Here is a 13375-nt window from a genome sequence, read left to right as displayed (position 1 = left end):
CCTTCCACAGAAATTTACATCAAAACATACTGCTTTCAAATTGTTTTAGATGCATTTAACATCATTAACATCACCTCATGTCAGACATTTGATACACAGATGGATTGCACAACTATTTTTAATGTAAATTAAAATGCACAGAGAAAAAATGGTAGAGTTTACAAAAAAAAACAAAAAAAAAACTAAAGGTTATAGAAACCATCAGGAATCATTCAGTGCTGACAAATCAAAATCTTCCATTAATTTTACTTATTTTAAAGAATTGGTGTAAAGTGCTTAAAGATATGGCAAAAGTAAAAAAAAAAAAAAAAAAAAAAAAAAACAGAACATCAGAGCTGAACAATAATCTCAAACTGAAGATGAAAAATGTGCTGGAGTGGGCCCCAGTCATTTGTAATAAAATCATTGGACCTTGACATTTGAGACTAAAGATGTTAATAAAAAAAAAAATTGCTGGAAGTTTTTGATTTTTTTCATCACTGGTACAACAAGAATTCTGAATTATTCAAGAAAACCTCTGAACTCCTGCTTCTGCTCAGATTTGACTTTATTAACATTTTGAACTGAGCGTGGTATATTTAAATATTTTTACGTGAATATTTTCTAAGCAACATGTTTCTTAGGAAGCGCAAGCTTCAAAGGTTTTCAGTGAATTGCATGACATAAATATTTTATGATATATAATACATATAAATGTGGAAGTGATATTTCTTTTGAGTCACCCAAGGCCACACTCTGACCTACCTGTGAATTGATTATGCGGATTGTAGTTTTGTTCCCCACATCTCGCTCATAACCGTCTGTAGGTGCAGAATTGAACCGTAAAACTGCGTCATGGGAGTCTGAAAGAGGAAAACCATGAATTTTGTCAACAACGAGATGAAAAAGGAAATGAGCTCAGAGTATATTTACAGGTTACTGTGACAATATAAAGACAAGCAGGAAACATAAGAACCAATTGATTGCTAACATTAGATCAATTAGCTTCCAAAGGAACCCAATACATTAATGGGAACTATGGAAAGGTTGTAAACAATTAGTATATTACCTGTTGAAGATAGATCTTTAACGACCCTAGTTTTGAGCAATACTTTAATTAACTGTTCATGTGAACACTACTATATAAATAATAATACTTCTGCAAGAGTCCCTGTGTAATAGGAGAGTGATGGTTAGGCCTGTCACGATAACAAATTTTGCTGGGCGATTAATTGGCTCAGAAATTATTGCGATAAACGATAATATTGTTTGAAATTTACCAATAATTAATTGTCAAATTTTAAAAGAAATGTTGATTTGTTTTGCATGTAGTACCTTTTTTGACCACCTGATAGAAGTATAAGACTGTTTGAACCAAAGGATGAATAGTTGAGCAGCCTGTCTCTTTAAGAAAAATGGGAGGGAGGGCCCTTGATGTGACATGGGCTGACATGGCGACATGGCGACATGGCGAACGCTTGGTGATTTGAGCTCTTTAGCACAGCATTTTTCACACAAAGCTTTTAATTAAAAAATCAGTAAGCAAGTTCTCAGCTTCTTTTTCCAGAGAAAACCAACTTTTTACATGAAGGCACAGGTTTCAACCATGAATTTTTGGAGCTTCGACAAGACAGAGGGTTTTTCCAGAGGTTGGCCTGTTAGCTTAGCTTGTAGCTTAGCTTCTCAGCCTAGCTGCTTTTAATGATCCAAAAACGCGATTTTGGATGGTTAAATAGATTTTAAAGAGAAAACAGAAAGGGAGGGGTCAGTGAAGAACATCGGAGTTTAGCTTTTTGTCATCCAGTGTCTTCAGTAGAAAGAGAGACACAAAGAAACGATAAAGCCGATAAATGAAAATGAGGTCGATAATTTTCATTCATCATGCTATTAATTGATTTACTGTTTATCGCGACAGGCTTAGTGATGGTGATGTAAAAGTTTATAAAATAGCATTTGCATGAACAATTTTTTAATTGAATTTGTTCAAAGAGACATCTACAACAGGTAACATACTAATTGTTCATAACCTTCCCACAGAACCCAATATCAAAAGCTCGGAACTATCTCTTTAAGGTGTTTAAAAGTTTATAATGATTGTTTTCAGAGTTCCTATACTTCATCTGAGTCTTGATTCTTAGTCATTTGATTTGCACCAAGAAAACACATTAACTGGTCCAGATGTTGGTTATAGAAGGAGACAAATTCAACCACACAGGAGGCAAAGTCATCAACTTCAAACCGTGGTATCCAAAGACAACATGACATAAAGAGGTGTAAACTAAGCATGCTGGTTAATAATGGGAGACAGGCAGTGAGGACTGAGTAACTAATGTCGGACATGGCTGCAAGAACTAAGCTCAACTAAAGCCCAAACTATGACAGAGAGTTTGCAGCAGGGATGCAAATTCTGATCGCACTTGTTGTCAACAACATCCGTAAGGATCACAAGCGGGACTTAAAGTGCTCTCCAGTGGAAACTGAGGGATAAACAAACAGAGCTGAACTTTATGAAAATAGTCCCCACGTGGCTAAACTCAGAAAGATTCAGTTTAGCATTATTTTTATTGTTTATGTCCTTCACAGCCCACAGAAAGCTTCACATCTCTTTCCTAATGGATGGTTGCAGCAGGAACAATCAGCTCGTTTCAGCCTGTTTGCTAACCGATCCATCAGTTTCAGCCGTCCTGCTCTTGTGCTGAACTGACACTAGAATAGATGATCGTTGAGCTCAGACCTGGAACTCCATCAAAACCTGCTGCAAACGTCTGAGCCGGACCAGCTGGCCTACTCCTTCAGCGTAATATTTCACCATGTCTTTTGTCAACAAAGAAAAACATTTTCAAGCAGGAATCTTAAAGCCAAAAGGATTTTATTGTATTTCTTTTTGATAAAATTATTATTTTTTTTTTTATGCTGTAACAGCATCCGAGGTAGTTAGAGCAGGAAAGGTGATTTGTGGTGTTCTGCATTCATAGTTAGCAAACATAGAAATGGCCCAAACTATGTCAACTGAGCTAACATTTGGTGTCTTAATAGCTAAGTATAATCTCAAACAAAATCCGAGTGCTTCCCATTGTGCAAGATCTTTGTTTAAAGCTGGCATTAACCGTTGAAATCATTCCTGTCACAAAAAAAGTGAATAAAAAAGCGAGAAAAACAAAACTACAACTGATTAACTTTAGGATTAAACTCATTTTAAGATGGTCTCAACAGCTAACATAAAAACAACTATAACTCAGTCAATTTGACAAAAGAATTAGTTAAAATTTATGTTATTGTAGGCAACGTGCATTCCTCCAGGGAATGCTAGGTCTTTGACTATTTAGGAGTTTTTAATGGCTTTAAATCGCTTTTAAAATTCAGAATAATCAATCAACCTTTATTTAGACAGTAAAGGACAATAAAATGTCCTAAATAATTTCAAGTACATTTGACGCAGTGTAATTGGCTTTCAAATTAGAATCTGTTTGGGTTGAAAATATTTTAATGTCAATTGTTTTGTTTGTTTGAGATTTGTCTATTTCAAACGAGTCCTTTATAGCCACATATCCAGTCCACAGTTGTGCAACAGAAACAGTGAACCAAAAAACTCAAGACATTTATTGTAGAAGAATAAAAAGAGAGAAAGAGAAAGCTCTGGACACACAGGAACAAAAAAAGGGAGCTTTTAAAGTTATTATGTTCAATTTGGTCTAATGACATAATTTCACCTGCAAAGAAAATATATATTTTGCATATTTGTGTCATTCACATTACTACCACTAGAGGGCGCCACTTTACAGGTAATCTTTCACTGGCTAAATCATTACAACTAAAAAAAAACAATGAACACTAACCTCCAAATCAATGTCACACCTAGAATTAAATTTACAAACAAAAAATAAAATTATTCTTATTCTAAAAGCAATAAAAGGTAAAGTTAAAACAAATATATTAAAAAAATACCAATACATAAAAAAGCAAGGAGTATTTTTTAAACTAACAAATATGTTTTTATACTGAAAAAAAAAGCTTGTAATAATTTATCATTTATCACTCTAAATTACTTCTAATAAAACTCTCAGAGTCCCAAAGGTATACATTTCACAATCCTTAAAAAGAAGTCCAGGATGTTCCTTCTGTTCACCGACTGATGGCAGCCGCACACCATCACACTCCCTGACACAGAAAGAAACCAAGTCCTGAGTAACAAACGTCGACCAGAAAAGAGCTGAGCCAGAGAAAAACTGACGTGTACCAGAAATGCCAGAAAAATCTGCAGGTGGCTCAGGAAAAGAAAGAAGATTACCATCCATTTTTAAAACAAAGAACATCCGTAACCATTCGTACGTTTGCAGTGTGAAAGCCAATGAAATCAGGCTCAGGGCTGTTTGATTTCCTGTAGAAACTGAGCCTGAGAGTTAAAAATCACAGAATGTCAGACTTATTATCAAACACAGGGTCAGTTTTATAGTTAATTGGCTTCAAAAAAAGATATCTTGTTCATCAAATTGCATCCATTTTTAATGTTTTTCTTTTAGAAACCAACACCAGGATGATGACAAGCTGAGCCAATCCCTGCCACAGCATGTCATTAAGACAAACATTGCACACCTCAGTGCAGATAAACACGACTAATTATAGAGCGTTTTATTTTTAGATGGTTATTTCATACGTATAAAGTGAGAGTTCAGATGTTCTGAGGCAGGTGTCCGGTCAGGGAAAGGTTATAATCTATATGTTGCAGATAACTCTTAGAAAAAACACAGTTTGCTTCTGACCAGATTGACAAGCTAATGGCTAGTCAGAGACAAGCCAAGGGGAAAATGGCTTGCTGCTGTCTGAAAAACAACATTTTCATAATTAATCATGCAAAAATTGTATTAGTATAGTTTTTTAACATCACCATAAAGTTTACATTACACAGTTCTTTACATTAAATTGTGCTTAGTTATAAGCTCTAATAGTGGCAGCAGCAGCTAGTTGTATCACTTCTGGTAGGAATGTCAGGCCTGGTTTACAATACTCCATGTATTTTATTTATTTATTTACTTTTTGTTGGTTAATGTGTATTCCTCTGTCCATACATTTTAACAGTCTCTCCTGACTGTTAAAGAGTCAGGAGAGACTCTCTCTCTCTCTCTCTCTCTCTCTATATATATATATATATATATATATATATATATATATATATATTATTTTTTTAAACCAGGCCCGGCCTTCCTTTCAGCTATCAAAATAATTTTTAGCAGGTGGTCCTTGGCTCATTAGTAATTAAACACTCACCCCTGCAGAAAATTTAAAAATGGCAGTCTACATTTTGATTTACATAAGAAATAATGAAATGTTACATATTTCCTTGTTTAGTTAAGTTAGATTAGCCGTTAGCTCCTCAGTTTGGTCAATTCCCCAAACAGAGATTGTTCAAACAGCCATGTGTGTAAGATACTAATAATTCATAGGCTCTCTACAGAAACTCACTTTTAAAGACCTGAACTGTTCTTTTAAGTCTTTTGAAATGCTTAAATAACGTATGGGTATTGACATCCTCTGTGCATGAGCAACTACGTTGCAAAAAACAAACAAACAAACAAAAAACAAATACAACAAATACACCTACTAAAACTTAAAATTAGGATATAGCATAACTTACTAAGAACTGGTTCTATTTTACTGCAATGTCAAGTGCTCTCTACCTTAAAATAAAACAACACTAAATGTCATTTTATCTAATCGGTGTGTCAAAGACACTATGCCTTTTTAGCCTTTAAGGCATACCTGAATAGGTATTTAGTCAGCAGTTCTGTGAATTTGCAGAGAACCTGTTGGTGCCTTAAAGCTCTTTTACATCAAGGAGAGCTACAAGGAGAGCTACAAAGAGAGCTACAAAGAGAACTACAAGGAGAGCTACAAGGAGAGCTACAAGGAGAGCTACAAGGAGAGCTGCGAGTGTCGACAGACCCAAGCAAAGAGACTAAGGTTTCCACTGACGCAGCACAACAAGTTAATTCCACAGGGTCCAGTGCAAAATCTGCATCTGACGTTCTAATATTCTTTGGTCGGTTGCACTTTCAAGGACAGCATTATGAGGGGCATAAAGTTTGTTTGTACCTGGGTTCCTAGAATTTGATGAAAACAAAATGCCTTGAGTAGTCCCTGATTTTTCCCTGAGAAAAATCCTGAAATTCCAAGAGATATGTCAGTCACACGAAATGCTCAGATCTTAGTTTAGGTGGAGGACAGAGTCACATTCAGAGATGATGGTAAGTACTGCAGCCTACGGTACGTGTATACAGCAGTCATTCCTAATAATGTACTTATACTATGTACACTGTAGAAGAAGAGCATGGATACTAAAATACTAGCATCCATCCATCCATCCTCTTCTGCTTCTTCTTAAGTCTGATCTCAGGGGCAGCAGCTTGAGCAGGGAGGTCCAGACATCTCTCTCCACAGCCACCTCTTCCAGCTCTTCTTCCAGGCCAACTGTGAGACATAGTCTCAGCAAGTCCTGGGTCTTCCTTGGGGTCTCCTCCCAACCAGAAATGCTCAAAGCACCTCCCTAGGGAGGCACCCAGGGAGCATCCTTACCAGATGAACAACCTCAACTGGCTCCTCTCGATGTGGAGGAGCAGCAGCTCTACCATGAGATAACTGAACTTCTCGCCCTATCTCTAAGGGAGAGTCCGACCACCTGCAGAAAACCTTGTTTTGACTGCCTGTATCTGTGATCTCATTCTTTTGGTCATTACCCAGAAGTCGTGACGACAGGTGAAGGTAGGAACATAGACCGACTGGTAAACAATGAGCTTCTCCTTGCAACTCAGCTCCCTTTTCACCACAATGGACCGGAACAGAGTCTGCAGTACTGCAGATGCTGCACTGATCTGTCAATCTCATGCTCCATTCTTCTGACTGGATCCTTCAAAACCTCAGAAAGGGCCTCTATGAATCAGCAGATCAGAGTTCATGTTCTTCGAGCTTATCCTGTCTGAAAAACGTGAGGCATTTTTCAGGTTTTCCCTGATTTCCAGAGCTGCTGGGAACTCTGAGTCTATCAGGAAGTTTTTTTTTTAAATTACAGAAACAAAGGCAACAATTTTATAAAACCTCAAGTCCTCCTCTTTAATTTTGCTGCTTGTTCCAAACAGCTGAAGTTGCTGAAAAATGCAGAGCAGCTATAAGTGCTGCGAAGAAGCCCGACCAGGGAGGGTGCTTTTTCTAGTGAGCCATCTGTCGCTGAGTTCACATTCTCTTCTCTTCTACTGAAGAGCTGCCAAAAGCCTCTCAACTAAGAACGCGCACGCTCAAACGCAGAAAGGACACGTAACCTACTAGGCGCACACTCATCTTTGTGTGCAGTCGGCTTGACGAGGTAATCTGCGACAGCATCAGAAAACAGGAGCAAGCGCCAATCACTGCCGGCACAGACGGATGTTTGTTGATCTTCACATGAAATGCAGATGCAGTGAAACTCGACACGACGTGAAGAGGTCTCAGAATAATGAGGACTTAATGATCCCTGACCTGTTGGGAGTCGGGTCAGGTTCTGTTGACTCGATCGGTTGTGTGTGAGAGGAAATCACTTTCAATCTGTACACTAGTTTGGAAAAAATGCCTTTCTTTAAATGACACCTCAAATCTGAATTCACTTAAAAGTAGGACACCAACACCAACTAAAGGCATCGAATAAAGTTCTGAGTTTGATTCTAAAACATCACACTACTATAAATTAACTTTTGCAGCTTCTGCATTTTGATATGCTAAAATTAAAAGAGGAGAACAGATCATTAATATTGTACTGAACAAACACCTTGATCCACTCGTTTTTATTTGCATCTGAAGAGAGCTTACCGTATTTTTTGCTGTATAAGTGGCAGCTTTGTGCATAAATTAGAATGCCTGCGACGTATACAGGGAAGTGACGTATTCACGTTTTCATATTTATAACCAAATTTTTGGCTGAGATCTGACGATTTCATTCATTCTGACATGGAAAATATTGAACACTACCAATTTACAGCCACTAGAGGGTCCTCAACCAATATGGCAAGTCTCATTAATAAATAAAAGTGGCTACTAATGGCACACTTGGCTTGCCATACAGAGCTACCATTGTCTCGCTCTGGATCTCCTGGAGTAAACGTCAAATCAGCTGCATTTGGCTGCGCCGCCCAGGAGAAATGCAGCTGATTTGACCATTTAAGTGCATTTATTAAGGAAGAGTTAAACTGAGACACACCTTTACTATAATTCCGAGCAAACAAATTATTGCTTTTAAGTATTAATCTTGTTAAATTATTGATAAAGTCCTCCCATGCACGCTCCCGCGGCTGCCATTTAGCAGCCAATCGATTTTTGGTACATCACCAGCCCACGTTTCTGGGTTGTCAGCGGTGATAAATGCGACTTTTACGGAAACGCAACATTTACGGCAGCAAGTACGGTAAGTTTTAGATTTTCATGCTTTCTGACGACTTAAATGTTTCCTTTGGATCTTTTTTATATTCATTTACAGCCACAGATATTTGTACCTGACCATGTTCATATATTTGTATATTAAGCCACCCAGCACTAATCCATGAATCATTTAGGCATAAAAGAAATGTGCGGTTTGAAAAAAGAACTAGCGTTGTGTTTACAGTGTCAGTCTTAAAGTGAGCTTTACTGCCTTTTGCTGTAGCTGCATCAACAAACATTACCGTATTTTTCGGATTATAAGTTGCATTAAGCAAAACAAAACAGTCAGATAAGTCAAACTTTATTCAACTCATTCACAATAACCACATAAAATCGGTTCGAGGTCGGTAAGCACAACCATCGTTAATACAAAAGGCTCGCTGTCCATTTGTAAGAAAATTAAAGGATTTTAAGTGCATCTTATAGTACAAAAAATATGGTACACAAGCCAAGAAACACATTTTACATTGAAAGATATCAGTAATAATTTTAAAGATGAGTTCTGTGGAATGGTTATGAACAATCAATGTCTTACCTGTTGTACATAGCTCTTTGAACAAGTTCTGTTCGAAATAATAGTTATTTTTTTACTACATTGACACGACGATGACCTGCGGCGCTACTTTAAGACAGCAGCAATCCACTTTGGCTTGGACCCACTCCGACAAGCTGTTAAATCATCAGTCCAGTCAGAAATGTACTCACTTTCTGCACGTCATTCAAAGAGCTAGCTTCAACAAGTTAGGATAATCTTTGCTCAGAGCATTTGCACAGATCCCCACTCCAAAAAAATCTGAACTACTGCTTTTAAAGCAAATTTTAAAGAGGCATGAGCCAAAAACATCTAGGTCAGAGGTCTGCAACCTTTGTGGTCAAAAGAGCCATTTCTGCACCTTCGCTCAATAAATAAAACGTGTCTGGAGCCACAAAACCTGCTACAACTGTGGTTATCAACTGATGGCCCATGGGCTGCTGAGTTTGTAGGAGGGGGGGCTTTTCTGTCCAATGAGGGTGACATCCATCCATCCATTTTCTTCCACTTATCCGGGGTCGGGTCGCGGGGGTAGCAGCCTAAGTAGGGAGGCCCAGACTTCCCTCTCCCCAGCCACTTGGGCCAGCTCTTCCGTGGGAATCCCGAGGCGTTCCCAGGACAGCCGAGAAACATAGTCCCTCCAGCGTGTCCTGGGTCTTCCTCTGGGCCTCCTTCCGGTGGGACGTGTCCGGAACACCTCACCAGGGAGGCGTCCAGAAGGCATCCTACCCAGATGCCCGAGCCACCTCAACTGGCTCCTCTCGACGTGGAGAAGCAGCGGCTCTACTCTGAGTCTCTCCCGGATGATCGAGCTTCTCAACCTCAGGGTGACATTATAAAACTAAAATTATATCATGAATTTTAACATTTATTGTTATTTTTACATTTTAAGAGAAAAAAGACCATATCATGAAAAGAAGAAAAAATAATTATAGTTTATATCGATTCTGATAAAAATGTAAACACTGAACTCTGCAGGCCTGTGTGAGGAATAATAAATAAGTATCGGGCAGGGCTACGGTAGCTCGGTGGTCAGTGCCGCGGTCCTGAGGTTACGGGTTCGAGTCCAGGTCGCATCAGGAAGGGTATCCAGCGTAAAACAAATGGCCAAATCCTTCATGACCCCTGAAGAAGGGAGCAGCCGAAAGAAACTTACTGTTTCAACAATTTTCTGTGGGATCAGTAAAGGTCTTTTCTTATCTTACTAGTAGTTATCGGACAGAAAAATTGACAATAAAACTGTCAAAAGTAGCCTTTTCTTTTGTGAGTATAAAATCAATACAATTAAATTTCATTAAGTTTTGGTAAAAGCTTCAAAGAGATGACGATTACGGTCATCGTGTGGACCCACAGCCACAGCTTGCAGAAGGTTTCCATGGCTTATTTTTTATTTTGTATTTTAAGTCAAAAAGCTTTAACTAACCTGAAAAACTCATCTTGAAGAAAAACTATAAAGCTGCTCAAAGAAAAGAAAAAAAAAAAAATCAACCCTAACATTTACAGCTCTCGACCTTGACCTCTCTAAGTGGCTTTAAGAATCTGTTGGACTCCTGGCAGGGACCAATGCAGACATGTTCCTGTTTTTAGTTTTATACATTTGTCTCGGAATCTAGCTGTTTTTTTTTGGTTTTGTTACCTTTTTCCTTTTAGCCATCCTATTTGTTAAAAAAAAAAAAAAAAAAAAAAAAAAAAAAAAAAAACTGTAGTATGAGTTTTTATAACTGCTTATTGTTGTTGCTGTTGTCCATTGTTGTCATCTTTCTTTGTTGAAATCAGGTCTCTCTTGTAAATGAGTCCTCGAGGCTCAATGGGATTTACCTGTATAAATAAAGGTTGATTGATACTGTCCATTAAAGCTTGTTAGAATTGTTACAGACTTTCTCTGTGGTTAAAATTTAATTCATTTCCATTTTGTTTGCATATAATTAAAAACATGCCTACACTTTGTTTCCTGATTTACGTACAGAGCATAAAGAAATGAGGCGTTACTCGAACTTTTGTCGCTACTGCAGCTGCATCAACGAAAAAGAATTAAAGACTAATCCTCTTGATTTGCTTTAAACCTTTTGCATGTTGTTTCTTCTTCTAACCCGATGTCATCGGAGCAGTTCCTTGGTGTTTGTAAAGCAATAAAAAAAAAATGTCTAACTGTGCAGAAAAAAATGACAAAAAAAAAAAAAAGAAAGAAAAATCCTGATGTCAAATTTGAGAAACTTTTTTTTATATTTTGGATACAATGAGTTATTTTTTATTTTAAAAAATATTTTCTTGCAGGTTTTGTTTATTGCATCTAAAAAAATGTACTCTCAGTCATGCAAATGGTATTCTGAAAGTGATCTACAGGACATGTTATTTTTTTTATAAGTCTTTGCTTTCTGTCCATGCACTGTTTTGCTGTTTTGCACATAAGAAGGTGTGCTGAGCTACTCAAGTGACAGAATGGTTTCGCCTGACTATACTCTTAACAAGTCATCTTGAGATGCTGATTTTCATTAATAATTTACAATTTGCATAACCATCTGACAACAAACACAAAAATATTTACCCAAGAAAAGTAAGGTAGTTTAACCAGCTGCATTAAAATACAGTATATGGGAAAAACAAAGATTTAAAAGTTTGTCAAAAGCCTTGATGCAAATGCAACTAGATCACTTTGTAATAGAGCACAACATCCTCTAGCAGCATTCGACTACTGCACAGTTCAGTTCACAAAAAGGGAAAGTACGGTTTCATAACTTACCGATCTCTTTCCCCAGTCTTGAACGCAGCATGGCACCAGCAGACGTGACCACCGCGCACGTCTTGAAGCTGCTCCTCTCCCGACGTCTGTTCAGATGCTCCAGGGGAAGTGACGGCACCAAATCAAGCCAGCCGAGTGAGGAGAAGGGCTCTTCTGACCCGTCCAGCGTTCGCAGCCGTGCCTGGCCTTTCATTTGGCACAGCAGCTCCTTGGCACTCTGGTTGGTTCTGCGGTGTCCCTTGTAGGACACGCTGTGTTTGTTGGCACTCATGTATTCCTTCATGGCTTGCTGCAGTCGAGGACTAAGCATGTTGGAGGACACACGGCCTCTCCACAGTCGATGCACCACAGAGTCAAACTTGGAGAAATAATACTCTTCCAGATTGGTGGAGTCGCCGCCGGCCCTCTTGCCTCTGGGAGCTCTCCTTCTGTTTCCAAGCTCTTCAGTTTCATTTTCTTTCCCATCGTCTTCCTCATCACCATCACGGTAACGAGTTGTATCATCTTGGTTCGGATACTCTGTGATCTGAAATGATCTCTCACGGCTCTGCACTGCAGAATCTAAATGAGAGCCCACATTCTCAACATTTTCTGTACCAAAGGAGGACCAGGCAGCTAGGCTGTGTGGGTCCAAATAGTCCTGGTGTCTTACTTCCTGGCTACTGTAAGTAGTGTAAGGAGCACCGTGTGGGCTCTGGCTAACTTTTACGCTGGCCTCTGGGGTTGAGGAGCTGCTTAAAAGGCCCAGTCCTGGCATTTCTCTGAGATACGATGTAGGTTTTAATCCCACACTGGCGTGTTGCGGATTGGAGGCTTGTATGGAGTTTAGTCTGCGGGTGTCAGGATGCTGGGAGAGCAAAGAGCCACTTAAGGTCAAAGGCTCGTTGGCACGAGTATCCAGGAAGTAAGTGAGAAGGACAAAGAAAACGAGAACCCAGGCCAGCATGGCCACCAGTGCCAGCTTCCACCACTGCCTCATACTGGACTTGATTATCCGTCAACTCTCACAGACGCCTGCTGAGCTGGTCCACCAGCTACAAAGCGCCGCAGCCAGGACTGAGCCCAGAGGTCAGCTGGAGGGCCTGTGAAATAAAGCTCAAAGTTACCGCACAAAAGAAAAGAAACCAGTGGAGAACAGCAGCAGAGCTTTGAAACACTCACCTGAACTGGAGCGTTTATTTCTTTCTGACCATGTGTCCGCTGGGATACAAACAGCACCCTGAAAGAAGGATTGGAGCCAGTTAGTGGAGTCAGGACAGAACATGCAGGCATGTGGGTGTGTACATGAAAAACACTCATTTTACAAGTACATGATGGTAAAACGCACTCTGCACAGAAGAACTTTGGTGTATACCATATACTATATAAAACAAGACATTTTCAGAACAAAACACTTTCAAGCTTATTGCAACGTCACTCCTCTGTCATATTAAGCTCGAACTAAAACTCAAACCCTTAAAACTTAAACTTTAACCCTAGATCAAAATGAACGTTGCGTCAGACAGTGATGTGATTTCAAGGCCAAGTCTCAGCCACTAAAATCAGCGAGAGCTAAAGCAACTCTTGATCAGCTCGTTACACCATACTGCTGCGTTGGGAAACCACCGAGTTACGTCAGACTTGTTTAACATGAAATGCCCAAAAAACTTTAACAAGAAAAACACTAAACCTTTTTAACCAGAATA

General features: G+C 38.9%; 1 protein-coding gene across 1 annotated transcript in view; it reads right to left on the bottom strand.

The window, feature by feature from the left end:
• The window catches only part of st6gal2a (ST6 beta-galactosamide alpha-2,6-sialyltranferase 2a), a gene marked incomplete at its 5' end in the record, with an annotated part of 38225 nt that extends 25541 nt beyond the window's left edge, over positions 1 to 12684 (bottom strand). The window contains 2 exons of the mRNA XM_037686194.1: positions 745 to 842; positions 11691 to 12684. Coding sequence (XP_037542122.1) covers positions 745 to 842; positions 11691 to 12684 — 1092 coding nt within the window. The remainder of the gene's footprint in view (positions 1 to 744; positions 843 to 11690) is intronic.
• Between the last annotated feature and the right edge of the window lie 691 nt (positions 12685 to 13375).

This window comes from Nematolebias whitei, chromosome 13, assembly GCF_014905685.2.
Source record: "Nematolebias whitei isolate Nwh7 chromosome 13, NemWhi1, whole genome shotgun sequence".
Lineage (NCBI taxonomy): Eukaryota > Metazoa > Chordata > Actinopteri > Cyprinodontiformes > Rivulidae > Nematolebias > Nematolebias whitei.
This window is presented reverse-complemented; position numbering and strand designations above follow the sequence as displayed.